The sequence below is a fragment of the Nerophis lumbriciformis genome, linkage group LG01 (assembly GCF_033978685.3).
Source record: "Nerophis lumbriciformis linkage group LG01, RoL_Nlum_v2.1, whole genome shotgun sequence".
In the NCBI taxonomy this organism is placed as follows: domain Eukaryota; kingdom Metazoa; phylum Chordata; class Actinopteri; order Syngnathiformes; family Syngnathidae; genus Nerophis; species Nerophis lumbriciformis.
The window spans coordinates 36,734,295-36,749,245 of NC_084548.2; the positions used below are offsets into that span (position 1 = coordinate 36,734,295).

General features: G+C 39.3%; 1 protein-coding gene across 4 annotated transcripts; it reads left to right on the forward strand.

The window, feature by feature from the left end:
• Window positions 1-410: 410 nt before the first annotated feature.
• Window positions 411-4,010, forward strand: LOC133613575 (uncharacterized). 4 transcript variants are annotated; one of them, XM_061971245.1, is made up of 5 exons: window positions 411-1,613; window positions 2,216-2,296; window positions 2,531-2,696; window positions 2,784-2,863; window positions 2,989-4,010. In XM_061971245.1, the coding sequence occupies exons 2-5, from the start codon at window positions 2,276-2,278 to the stop codon at window positions 3,289-3,291; spliced, it is 570 nt and encodes a 189-aa protein (XP_061827229.1). In that variant the 5' UTR covers window positions 411-1,613; window positions 2,216-2,275; the 3' UTR covers window positions 3,292-4,010. The 4 variants fall into 4 exon arrangements, 3 of the variants coding, with proteins under 3 accessions (XP_061827229.1, XP_061827211.1, XP_061827219.2); XM_061971227.2 differs by having other exon boundaries at window positions 2,216-2,425; window positions 2,989-4,009; XR_009816466.2 differs by lacking the exon at window positions 2,216-2,296 and having other exon boundaries at window positions 421-1,613; window positions 2,989-3,227.
• The last annotated feature ends 10,941 nt before the right edge of the window (window positions 4,011-14,951 follow it).

Here is a 14,951-nt window from a genome sequence, read left to right on the forward strand (position 1 = left end):
CATAATTGCCCATCTTGGGATTTGAACACCTGCCACCCAGTCTAAAGTCACTGGCAATAGTGACTGAGCTAACCAGCTGGCTGCCTTCAGTCATTAGGTCCACCATACTAGTCTATTACCTTACACCTTCTGATCAGACATACAAATAATGGCAGTCCTATAACTGAAATGGTCTGTTACCAATTTATTTCCACAACCATTAATTATAAGAAAGCAAGATCTTCATCAGCAAATCTTGTTGACTCAGGCAAAGATTAGCTGTGACTGGGAGGACCATTTTTGAAATCTGCCTTGACAACTGCTGTCTGGCTGGTGATTCTGTTTGAGAAATAGCTCAGTGATTTAGGAGCTGGTTCTTGGTGCCAAAGAACCTGGGTTCAAGCTCTGACAAAGGCGGTGATGACAGCTCCTGAAAATGCCAGATGGTCTTTGTGAAGCAAACATATACATTTTAGAGTCATGATAGATTAAACATCAGTTATTAACTTATGGAGCAAATCGAATCAATTAAAAAATCAAATTACCAATCCATTCTGTCTAGATGCAATATGTGTATTTTCAGATTTTTGTCTTGATAACTGATATATTTACAGTGGTTTCAAATCTGCATGCACAACAGTGAATGGCTTAATCAATTTGTGAAGCCACTGTTGAATTGTCACTTGCCAATTAGCTCAGCATGATAGACCACAGTCTTTGGTTCTATTGTTGTGGATTTTAGCCTCAACTGGTGCAAAAGGAACATTATAATGTCAACTTTCTTGCCTTCCTGTTCTCCTGTTTGTTGCTCAGAATTGCCTTAATTTGCCAAAAATTGCCCGGACCCGACCCATCGCTGCGCAGCAGTTATAATTGTGTTTATTTAGTTTAGTTACACTACTCCCTTCTTCAGGAGGAAATGACACACAGCAAAGAACTAGCAAGGTGGTCCCTGCAGCAAGGATATAACCCCTCTTTCTGGGGCATCTAAGTGAGCTATACGACTCACTGGACAAATGCTTTTGAAAGTTTGTTACAAATCAGGTGATCTAGGGATACAGTTTGAAGTTGTGAGTTCAAGGCCTGGTTGATGCAGAGTGACCATGTTAATGCATACTGAGGTGATGTGTGGATTAGTGACAGACAATTTAAAACATATCAAACACTTATTTTACAGACAATTTTACTCATGTATTTGTCTCCTCCTCATACTTTTCCATGATCGGCCTCATCCCATGGCTGCTGTACCCTGCTGACTGGCTTAGTCGAGTTGTGAAGCTGCATATAAGTTCATTGATAGACAACGGTCTTTAATGTCAGAGGCCAAGCCTTAACTGATGCAAAAATCACACTGTAATGCTGACTTTGAGGCTACTACATCAGGGTTTGTTGATACTGGGAATTGAACCCTGATCTCCCAGGGGAAAGGGCAAGGTTTGGTGTGTTGGGCCAGGGAGCTGGCATGATGGTGGCTGTCATGTGTGAGTTAAGAGCTGGTTGCTCCATGGATTGCACCACATGGTCTGGTCTTTCCTGCCTACAAACCAGGTGTGACATACCAATAGTGATTACTGTGAACAGAACAGAACAAAGAAGAACAGGAGAGAGAACAGAAGAAACTTCCGAGAATCAAGGTGAGCTAAATATAATATCTTATTTCAGCAAGCTTGACCCTAGCTGAGGACTTTTATGGTAAAAGGTGGACTAAGCATTTGTTTTTTGTTATGTTTTGTTCGTTTGCTTATTTCTTTGTTTTCTTGTAGAAAACAAACAAACAAATTGTATTGTGGACAAAGCTCTGCTGAGAGCTGCCATAACAAAATAGGTTACAATATATCTGTACAATTAATCTGAAATCATCCTAAAAAGGTTATCGTAGTTGTTATTTTAATGAAATAATATAGTATAAATTGTCAATGTTAGAAGGAGCTTTAACGTTGTCGGTAGCGGCGTTGCGGTCGCCATCTAGCTAGTCTTTGGAGGGATGGGTGGGCTGGTGAGCACCATGGATCTAATACATCCATGTTGAGCACACACTAATGTGCGGGTAGGAGGAGCAGGGGGACTGGGCTTGAGCTTGGTCTCCAACATAGTGGTAGCAGAAAGATAACACAAGACGAAGGTTACAGAGAGGATGATTCTTCGATATTATATAACTTTTAAAAAAAACATGTACACCTCATCTTAATGGTTACCTCTTACTATATTGCTTGTCATTTTTCTTGAATGCATATAGGCTCAGGAGAGTGAAGAATGTAGAGAGGATGAAAGGAGCATTGAAGCTCATATCAATGAAATGTCTACAGAGATGCTTAAGGTACACCCAGATCTGAACTCTTTAAAGGAGAGAATGAGACGAACCTATGCATACCGAAAGACCTTCATGGCAACTGCCAAGGCAGAGGAAATCATCGAAAAGTTTCCCGCACTGAAGCTTCCTAAAATAGTTGGTATCTTCAAGCATTGAATTGACCATATTTAATTGTATGTGTATTATTTAATTTATGATCATCAAGTATTTTGAGATGACACTTTTTATCCCTCCTTACAGCTTCTGTGGGAGATGAAGGAGCAATTCCTTGTAGAAGCTGATCGCAGAATGGTCACAGAGCTGGATCGAATGGCAACGAAGACGGTTCAAAGAGCATCTATGTGTGACCTAAAGGACTGCTGCCAGAGGGCAATCAATGCCTGCCTGGATGATTCAGTAAGACGAGGTATCTAGGCCTATATGTGTATCTATAGGAGCCACAATCTGTATTTCTGAAAACAAAAAATATTACAGAATATTTGTATTTCCTTAGGACTCATTAGGGATGCAGCAATTCTACTGCTGCCTTCCATTTTCAGAGAGGACTCATCCTTTCTATACACTCTACTGGAGGTAAATACTGCATTTAAGGTCAAGATTTAGGAATTGGTACTATCCATATTATGGCAACATTGAGTCATTTTGCTGTTTTCACGGCAGGTTTTATTTACTGACATGTATCTGTTTTTATTGCATAGGAGCCAAGCGTGCCTACTCCAGCAATCATGCTCCATAACACACACGAGGGGAACCCTTTGCAGGCACAAAGGATAACCCTATACCTGGATGGTATACAGGTTTTGACTGAGGACAGCAGCATGGACATATCATATGCTATGAGTGCATTAATGTCACTCTATTTTGTTTTTGCTGTCCAGTACCCAAAGGAACTGAGAAAAACTCTTATTTTCATTGAAAGATTTGTGTTGGGGATCAAGGACCACAATGTTGTACCCATTTCAGTGAAGAGACTATACAACTGTGTCGGAAGTGGGGAGTAGTGAGTAGATGTGTTGCAGCATGGGATTTCATGCTTTATGTTCTTGTTAATGGTCAAATTCCTGCTGCTGCCCTTTGTTTGTACATATTGATTAAAAAAATATCCCTTATTTAATACATATTTTGGACCAATACATTTTGTTTGATTTTGGCATAGTGATGTCTCTAGATTTCCATTATTGTTACAATACGTAACATTTTGAGTACTTATTACATAACACTGAAAAGTATTTCAACATTATTTAAATCAATGTGAAAACTTTGTGGGATTCCCTCACTTTCTCATGATTCTGTTCCACTGTCACAATTAGTACATACAGTATGTACACTGATTCTTTTCATTGGACCATGCATTATTTTATTGTTTGTAGATAGCTTACAATAAGGCACAGTAAATGCAGTAAGTGCACCTTGGATTGATTGAACTAAAACTATTTTGTGTCTCTTTCTGCCATGTCACCATTGCTGGAGATTTATTTACACAAATTCACCTACTGAGGACAGCATGATGTGTCTGGCCTGTCATGTTGCTGATTCCACTGGACCTATGCTGACTTTTGACCTGTTCTCCCCTGGGACCTACACAGCCTCTCCTGTTTTGTTGGACTATCTTTAAATAAATGTTTTTCTCATTAAAATGTTTTGAATGTTTGTTCAATGTCAACATGATAAATGACCACAATATAATATGAACTAAACTGATCTGTAGAATACAATATGGTTCTTTATAGAACCCTCAGAAGACAAGACGGTTATCGGTGAAAACCTTTGAAAAGGGATGCTTTTAGAACCCCCTGTGTCAGGTCTAGATGAAACCCTTGAAACATGAAAGGGTTCTTAGTGGAACTCCCTGCGTGGGTTCTTTGTAGAACCTCTCATGGGGGGTTCTGGGTGGAACCTTACACACACAGTTCTAGGTATAACCCTCCAAAAGGGTTCCAGGTGGAACCTTTATAAACAGGTTCTACCTAGAGCCAAAAAGGGTTCTCCTATGAGGACGAGCCGAAGAACCTTATATGGTTCTACTTAGCACTTTTATTTCTAAGAGTGTACCTGGGCCGGGCGGCAGCTGTTCTACGGTCTGATGTCGGCTTGCTGGTGCTGCATTTGGTGGCCGGTTGGTGTCAAGATTGGAGTTGGCTCGTTGCCATACTTGCCAACCTTGAAACCTCCGATTTCGGGAGGTGGGGGGTTGGGGGCGTGGTCGGGGGCGTGGTTGGGGGCGTGGTTAAGAGGGGAGGAGTATATTTACAGATAGAATTCACCAAGTCAAGTATTTCCTATATATATATATATATATATATATATATATATATATATATATATATATATATATATATATATATATATATATAGGAAATACTTGACTTTCAGTGAATTCTAGCTATATATATTTATATATATATATATATATATATATATATATATATATATATATATATATATAAATAACAGAAATACTTGAATTTCAGTGTTCATTTATTTACACATATACACATAACACTTATCTACTCATTGTTGATTGAAGGGTTGAATTGTCCATCCTTGTTCTATTCTCTGTCACTATTTTTCTAACCATGCTGAACACCCTCTCTGACGATGCATTGCTGTGTGACACGCAACAAAAGTGCTTTCATCAAATGCACTATAGTCTGGAATCTTCCATCTCACCCGAGCATGGCCCAAAACCGGTCAATCTTTGCTTCCTGAGGAAGATCTTCACTGCCAAGCACTTGGTAGTCCACTACTTCTTCTCGGAGGCTATCCAGGTCCAATCGCAGCTGCGGCTTGGAACTTACAAGCGTATTTCTTCATCTTACTCGTCGTCGCCACGGCTGTATCTTCCTCGTTCTTCTGCTTCGTCTCCTTGTTGTGTGCGCAGTTGTGCACTGCACTCTCTAAAAGCCGTAGATGTTATTGTCACATATGCATGTACAGTAGATGGCAGTATTGTCCTGTTTAAGAGTGTCACAACATTGCTGTTTACGGCAGACAAACTGCTTTACGGTAGACGAAAACGTGACTGCTGTTGTTGTGTGTTGTTACCGCGCTGGGAGGACAATAATGAAACTGCCTAACAATAAACCCACATAAGAAACCAAGAACTCGCCCTAGATCATTCTACAGTTATAACGTGATTCGGCAGGCACGCTGTTTATATCGTGGGAAAGCGGACGTGAAAACAGGCTGTCGACACGTCACTCAAGTCCGCATGGAGCTCCGCCTGAATTTCAGGAGATTTTCGGGAGAAAATTTGTCCCGGGAGGTTTTCGGGAGAGGCGCTGAACTTCGGGAGTCTCCCGGAAAATCCGGGAGGGTTGGCAAGTATGCTCGTTGCGCAGTTGTGACCGGGCCAGATGGTGGAGGCCGAGCTGGATTGAGCCAAGCCGAACTGGAGCTAGCCTAGTTTAGCTAGCTTAACAGCTCGCTGGTTAGCTCGATGATCAGGGAATCTGCGTCGAGAGTGAGCAGCAGTGATGTTGCATTAAATGGGAAAAGGACGAGCACAAGCATGAGCAAGGCAGCGAGCCAAATTATGACCCCTTTTATGCACCTTATAATGCAATGTGCCTTTTGTATTACAATAGACCTGATTAGACCCGCTCTAAAGTCAAGCACCAGTTATATAATTTCTTAATCATCAGGATTTTCTATTTGTTACTATGATTTTCTACCAATAAATGTAATACCTTTTTCTCGATTGCTGCCCCTTCTAAATCAATATACCATTTAATTGTGTTATTTAAGCATTAGCTGGATTCCAATAGTCACTGCAAGGCAACAATATTTTGTAAAATTGATTTCCCCTGCTGCGTAAGGCTGTGTATTTTGGCAAGCCCGCCAATCATAACCCATTAAAAGTCCCTTGTGAAAGTCTGCCAAATACAGCAATCACTAACGCCGATTTCCTTGTGTCGTAATATTTTCTAGCCTGCAGGTAATTGAGCGGTTCAATGGGGGGGGGGGGGGATTCCATTCATGTAGCAGTCGGCGGAGTCATCGCCGTCATTTCAACTCTTCTCGTCTTCTCTTATCCAGAAAAACAACATCAGCAGTGTTGCAGTCTCACCAAAGACACACACACTCACACACTCACACACACACTCACACACACACACACACACACACACACACACACACACACACACACACACACACACACACACACACACACACACATGTACACACACACACTGGCGCATACAGATGCTGGTTAATCAGCTGTGTAAAGTACCATGTCTATCTTTCAATTTCCTCCCATTAGGGCAGACGCTGGCTTGATTAGAACCTTAATCTCCTGCGATTCAGCCATTATAGAATGAGAAAGATGTATTCACACATGCCTACACACTTTCACACCTAGCTAGATAAAAGTCTGCTGCAGCACTGGATGTTTTTTTCTTTCTCTCCCGCGATTAGGAGTTTTATTGTTCATTATTGTCGTATCCTCTGTCTAATTTGTGGCACCTTTGGGCCTTTTCAGATAAACTCGGTTGCTGCGGAAGTTTTTCCTCCAATTTGTGCTCACATAAATTAAAGCTCATTCCGTAAAAGCTGGTTTGAGTGCTACACCGGAGGATCAGAGGATGGGTCTTCCTGTAATCTCTTCATATCCTCATGTACACACAGATAGGGGGTTGAGGCCTGGGCTTCCACTGAAAAAGAAACAACTTTTCCAAAGCAAAACAAGCCCGGGGAATAATCAGAAGAGAACAAAGCCTCTCTCTGCTGGCTGAATCGACTTCCATTCATTATCACTTAGCGGGATGTTAGTTAATTTAAAAAATGAATAAATAAATGTTTGGACAGAGGAAGCATGGGGCAGGAAGTGCAGGTGAATCAAACAAAAGAAGAAAAAAAACCGTCTTGAGTTCTGGCCCATTTCCTCCAAGGACAATAACCCCCATCTTGTTTAACAACTCACCCGTTAGGGACTATTAGACTCATTTTAATTGGTTTCCACTTTAATTGCCCAGGTGGAAGGAGGGGGTCTCCTTATGCTCTTAAAGTTAGCCATGCCAAAATCATCTTAAGACCCTATTTGTATGTCTGTGTGTGTGAGCATACAAGGGGATGCTGATTTTGGGATTTTTGTAAGGGATTGTCTTTGGTTGAATAAATGATCTTAGCAAGACTGCGAAAAAGTTTCTTAGTCAGATTGATGTCTGTAAGCAGCGGGAGAGATGGAGCTGTCCTGTTGGATGTTCAGGCAATCACATAATGGCCTGAGACAATTAGCCTCCTGCTATTAGTACATTGGTACCAATGGCCTGCACACTGTCCTGAACATCTGGTCGAGACAAAGAAGTGAGAGCAAACTACTTAGAATCCTACAGAGAATCCAAGTAGTAGTTTTACACATGGCTATGGTGGATCAGCAGGCAGCACCGTGACCCATTGTGTTCAGCCAGCAAAAAAGCCGATTTTGTGTAATCTTATGTCAGAAAGGAATACTTTTAGTACTTGTTTTGTGGCAAAGACACCTGCCAGAAATTAGATCAATTCATAATTAATGTGACATTTTTCTGCTCATCACATTTGTGTTTGTTTAGAAATGACCACAGATCACTCTCCTGAACCTGAGATGTTGATTCTATTAAATAGAGAGTTGATTGTACCAATTAACTGTCTTGAGTGTTATTCATTAAACCTGTCAAGAGGCCTCTTCCCACATCCACTTAATACAAATAATAATGGATTCTATTCGATTGAAGTGCTTTTCAAGATACTCAAAGTGCTTTACAGATAGATGGTGGTAAGCTACATCTGTAGCCACAGCTACCCTGAGGTAGACTGAGGAAACATGGATGCCATTTTACGCCTCTGACCACCACCAAACATTCATACACCGTGTGCGTGTCACTGCAAGCAAAGTGGGTGAAGTGTCTTGTCTAAGGACACAACGACTGTGACTAGGATGGCAGAAGCTTGATTATTGTTCCAGAAACCCTCAAGTCTCTGGACGATCGCTCTGCCATCTGAGCCTCGCTACCCTGTGTATTCAAAGTAGCGAAAAACCGCTTGCATGAGGTGGCCAACATTATAGGTAATGTGGGTTCAATCAATTCCTCCTGTAAATCGCTCTTAAAAAACCTTCGAAAAACCTCAATTGACATGCTGTAAGTATGTATGTCCTTTGGACAGGCATATTCATGATAACAAGTACCGTATTTTTCGGACTATAAGTCGCTCCGGAGTATATGTCGCACCGCCCGAAAATGCACAATAAAGAAGAAAAAAAACATATATACGTCACACTGGAGTATAAGTCGCATTTTTGGGGGAATTTTATTTGATAAAATCCAACACCAAGAATAGACATTCGAAAGGCAATTTAAAATAAATAAAGAATAGTGAACAACAGGCTGAATAAGTGTACGTTATATGACGCATAAATAACCAACTGAGAACGTGCCTGGTATGTTAACGCACCACATCATGGCAAGAGTCATTCAAATAACTATAACATATAGAACATGCTATACGTTTACCAAACAATCTGTCACTCCTGATCGCTAAATCCCATGAAATCTTCCGCCTCGGTGTCGCTTCTGGTATGCGCCGCTAGCGTCCATTCTTTCTGCTGCTCGATCGCCGTTTTCTGGTGCATATTTCACTACGTCCAGCTTGTAATCTGCAGTATATGATTTCCTTTTCGGTGCCATTTTAGTTCAGTCCTTCTCAGTTTTTATAAGTTACCGCCAATGTTGCTGTGATTCATTTTAATAGCTCCGGCAGTAGCGTAAAGCATATAGCAGTTAGCATTCCAAAACCCACAATGCACTTCTGCCATGACCCGCCCCCGCCGAATTCTTATTGGTTGGCGTGTGAGTGACCATTGCGGACATTTTCTTCGTCGCTCACGCAAATGAGATAAATAATATTATTTGATATTTTACGGTAATATGTTAATAATTTCACACTTAAGTCGCTCCGGAGTATACGTCGCACCCACGGTCAAACTATGAAAAAACCCTCGACTTATAGTCCGAAAAATACGGTAATACCTAAATATTTTGGTCATTTTAAACTTTACCAGATTTTAATCATTCATAGGACGCTATATTTCTGTCAACAACAGAGCGTGTTTGTCCGGGTACCAATATTTTAGTACCGATACCAAAATGTATTTCGATACTTTTCGGTACATTTCTAAATAAGGGGGACCACAAAAAAATTGCATTATTGGCTTTATTTTAACAAAAAAATCTGACGGTACATTAAACGTATGTTTCTTATTGCAATCAAAGAACAATTTTGTCCTTAAATAAAATAGTGAACATACTAAACAACTGTTCTTTTAGTAGTAAGTAAGCAAACAAAGGCTCCTAATTTGACTGCTGACGTATGCAGTAACATATTGTGTTCTTTCACATTCTATTTCGTCAAAATTATGAGGGACAACCTGTAAATATTTATTATTAATCCACTTGTTCATTTACTGTTAATATCTGGTTACTTTCTCTTTTAACATGTTCTATCTACACTTCTGTTAAAATGTAGTAACCACTTATTCTTCTGTTGTTTGGATTCTTCACATTAGTTTTGGATGATACCACAACTGTATGTATCGATCCGATACCAAGTAGTTACAGGATCATACATTGGTCATATTCAAAGTCTTCATGTGTCCAGGAACATATTTCCTGAGTTTATAAACATAATATAAATTTTTTTTAAAAGGAAAAAAGATTTTGTGACGATAAAAAATATCGATGTAATCATAGTAGTATTGACTATATACGCTATTGTACTTGGTATCATTACAGTGGATGTCAGGTGTAGATCCACCCATGGCATTTGTTTACACTCAGGGTGATAGCTTGTTGTTAGCGGTTAACTATCATATCCTCCTACGGTGTGTAGTGAAGCATGTTTAGCTATTCCTCGTCCTGCAGGGATGATACTTGTAAGAAACTTACTTTATTTGTCGCCATGGAGGCGAGTATTAGTGATTTAGAAGTAGCTACAACACTGCCGATGGAGGATGGACGTTAGCCGCTAGCTAGCTAGCCATGTCTTAAATCATCTCTTCCTGAGGGCGTTTCAGTGTTATAACTTCACCTTTATCGTTAGTTTTTAAGCCAAAATGCGTCCGTTCTCCCTTTTCTGTCTACACAATGTGTCTGCTTGTAAGTACTCCGTGATTGTGCGCTGGCGAACATGCTCCTCTGCTCGTAAACCAGCAATGTCACGACGTGAGGATGCGCCGTCACGCCCGGGAACCGGTACTTTTCAATCAGAGTATAGTACTGTTTTTGATTCATTAGTACCGCGATACTATACCAGTACCGGTATACCGCACAATCCTAGTTACCACTAATCAAGGCAGACTTATTGATTTGGTTGTCCATTCGTAATAGTTCATATGATTGTTTTTGTTCCTCAGTCAGTACAGGTTGTTGTCCTAGTTCATCGTATTGCAAGTGGGGAGCAAGGCAGTAGTTCGTAGGTGTTAGCTCCTACAATAACAATGGAGTTACAGCTCGGTTAATATGCAAGTCACAATTTTTGGAGGACTCCATAGGCATAATAAATGACTCCCTATTACCTTCATTGTTAACCACCTCTTCATAGCAGTTTTCCACTATTTAGAACACACGAGGAAAAAAGAGGTGTGTAATTGTCTCACATAAGGATTGTGAATGATGGGCAAAATTCCCCAAAAAGTGCAAGGTGATCATTTCTCTGTTTGTTGAAATAGCTAATTCATCGTATGGCATGCGTTACTTGTGAGTATGTATGGCACATGCTTATCTATGTGCAGCACCGTTAGCTTTAATGTGCGACTGGGGCAAGGAAATGTGTCCTGTCCTTCACCTGTAGGTTTCTTGGCTCCATGGATGTTGCTCATGGCAAGAAGAGTTGACGACATCAGGCGATCATGGGGATACGCAGGGCCGTGCATCCAAGTGCAGGGATTCCCCTAGTCTTTTACTGACAATAGGAAAGGAAGGAAGGAGTGTGCCTGCCTCAGGACTTGAGCCAGCTCGTAACGAGACAGGACAGAGCAACATGCTCGAGAGACAAACATAGGATTGTCTGTGTGTGCACAGCAGATATCCTAAGGAACATGCATGCTCTTAGAGTCAATTATTTTTAGCTGGTATTGTTTGGTGCTGGTAACGATATACAAGGCAACCTCCATTTACAAACGTAGTTGGTTCTTGAACAGCATTCATAAATAGAACAGTTCTTATTGAAGCAAATCTGTCCTTTAGAAACAATGTAAACATAAATAATAGGTTGCAGTCACAACAAAAGTCCATATTTTAGTAAAAGTTTGTACACTTTGAACACAATATAAAGCGCTATACATTACTGTATGTCACACAAACATACCGTATTTTTCGGACTATAAATCGCTCCGGAGTATAAGTTGCACTGGCCGAAAATGCATAATAAAGAAGGAAAAAAACATATATAAGTCGCACTGGAGTATAAGTCACATTTTTGGGGGACAGTTATTTGATAAAACCCAACACCAAGAATAGACATTTGAAAGGCAATTTAAAATAAATAAAGAATAGTGAACAACAGGCTGAATAAGTGTACGTTATATGACGCATAAATAACCAAGTGAGAACGTGCCTGGTATGTTAACGTAACATATTATGGTAAAAGTCATTCAAATAACTGTAACATATAGAACATGCTATACGTTTACCAAACAATCTGTCACTCCTATTCGCTAAATCCGATGAAATCTTATACATCTAGTCTCTTACGTGAATGAGCTAAATAATATTATTTGATATTTGACGGTAATGTGTTAATAATTTCACACATAAGTCGCTCCTGAGTATAAGTCGCACCCCCAGCCAAACTATGAAAAAAACTGCGACTTATAGTCCGAAAAATACGGTAGTAAGGGGGTGAATGATCATCTTTCTTTTTTTGGTTGGTTGGTTGGTTTATTTTGAACATGCATACAATTACAATGTTATACATCACATATTTCCAGTTGTTTCGTTACAGCATGCCCGAAAAGGAAGAAACAGAGCTTATTTAATCCTACCCCTTTTCGTATCATAGGATGTTTTTGTTCTCTATTTGTAAGACAAGAGTGAATAGATAAACAAATGAGTAAACAATCAATATAATGAATATACAATGAGTAAGTAAATATTATTACATTTAATTAAAAAGGGTTGTGGTGGTGTTGAGGGGATCTCAGGCGGGTTGAATATTTTACTTGAAGAAAATAAACCCTGAGGTCATCAACTGTAAACTATGATGTTTCTGCCCATCGCAATGACATTAAGAACATAAAAGGGAAAGCCAAATTCTGTCACCAAAACCTTCATGACTCTAAACTAATATTAGATCAATACTTACTGGAACAGGCATTCTTAACTTTTTTGACCTCGGGGCCCAACTTCTTCTCTACAGAGGGGCCTGGGGCCCACTGAAATGTTAACACTGAATTAGTAATCTTACTCTTGATTTTAATCATATTCAATCAATCAATCAATCAAAGTTTATTCATATAGCCCTTAATCACAAGTGTCTCAAAGGGCTGCACAAGTCACAACGACATCCTCAGATCCCACATCAGGGCAAGAAAAAACTCAACCCAATGGGATACAACGAGAAACGTTGGAGGGGACCGCAGATGTGGGGATCCCCCCACCTTGGCAACCGGTGCAATGGATGTCGAGTGGATCTAGTTAATAGTGTGAGAGTCCAGTCCATAGTGGGGCCAGCAGGAGATCATCTTGTGTGGGGACAAGTCAGCAGCGCAGAGACGTCCCCAACTGATGCACAGATGAGTGGTCCACCCCGGGTCCCGACTTTGAACAGCTAGCGCAACATCTGTGGTCACCTAATAATAATCAATAATTATATCTAAACTAATAATAGTTTAGAACCTCGTCAAATGATATAATACCATGTGTTAGTCAAAATGATTATTAATTATTTAACACACAAACCATAGACTTAGGTCAGGCTGATTAGAAAATTAAGTACTAACCAAATATACTGCTTAAGAAGGTATTCATAAATAACTGACGGAATTTTTTTTTTATCCAATTATGTTGCCCTAAAATAAATAAACTAAATGAATAAATGAATATGTTTAACTAAACTGTTAATAAAATAAAAATAAAAATGAAAATACAGCTTCAACACTTTAGTCAAAATTTTTGCGCTTAAGAAACTTCTCTACTTTTTCTGTTTGATTGAGACAGTGTCATGTATAAAGTGAGTATGGCGCCATGACTGCTATCAAGGACGTGTGCGTTATTTTGTCTTGAACATGTTTGTTTTTTTTTTGTTTTTTTTTTATAATCAACTCTGTATGCAGTGTCTCCAAATAGCCTACAGTAAAAGCATAAATACACATTTACACATTTCATAAGACTGAGTTACTAATTTTAATAGCCAGATATTTTTTAAATAAACAAATTACAGAATGAATGACGGCGAGGTGTGTCACTGCCTTTGTGTATAATGTACTTACCTCTAGCCGGACATAGTTACCACCAATCAGGTTTCGTTTACAGAGATTTCAGGATTTCAATTATTTAATTACTTAACACTGTTTTACTGTTAATGATATACATTATTTCAAAGTACTAAAGCAGGGGTCACCACACTACGGCCCGCGGGCCCAAACCGTCCCGCCAGCGTCCAAAATCCGGCCCACAGGAAGTCCCAAGTTAAAAAAAAAACGTATTTTTTTATTGTATTGTTTTTTTTTTTAATCTGTCCTTTCTAATCCATTTTCTACCGCTTGTTACTCTCTGTGTCTCCTAGCCGCTCAGGCAAATCATATTGTCTAAAAATGCATTTTCCCATCGATAACGTGACATTGTTCTCGGAATGTATATATATATATATATATATATATATATATATATATATATATATATATATATATATATATATATATATGTGTGTATATATATATATATATATATATATATATATATATATATTTATATATATATATACAACCCAATGTGGCCCCTGAGTCAAAAAGTTTGGGGACCCCTGAACTAAAGTATCAAAAGTATCTATATTTTGATTGGGAAATCAGTATTAGAGTATAAAGATCTGGTATTGGTGGTATCGATATTTTAATATAGATCCACACACACTACCTCTAGCTACTGTTTTACCATTGACAGTAGTTTTTGGTCACCACAAGTTTCATACTCTTCTGTCTGTGTGACCCTGCGTAATTTTTAACACTTTTTACTGTAACCTGACTTATGGTACATAAAAATTCCTAATTTTAACTACACAGTAGACACTCTGGGGGCCTTGTACACATGCATGGGGGGTTTGGGGTTCGGCGCACCCCTCATTGCCTCGTCGGCCGGCGGGGACTGCGGTCTGGTGGCCTGCCAGGCTTTTATTCATTTATTATTGTTATATTTTATTTTTTATTTTTAATGTATTTATTATTTTTATTTTTATTATTTACTTATTTTTATTTTATTTTATTTTTTAAATTTTATTTTTTATTTTTTTTTATTTTTTTATTTTATTTACGCCTCCTGTTTGTGGGTTGGGCTCTCGGCGGTGATGGGGCCGTGCTCTGGCTCCCACGCACTCTGGGAGTCGAATGTATTGTACATGCAAATTCACATATGCTCACATACGTACATAGGTACCTACGCTCCCACATACATACACAAATACAGTACATATT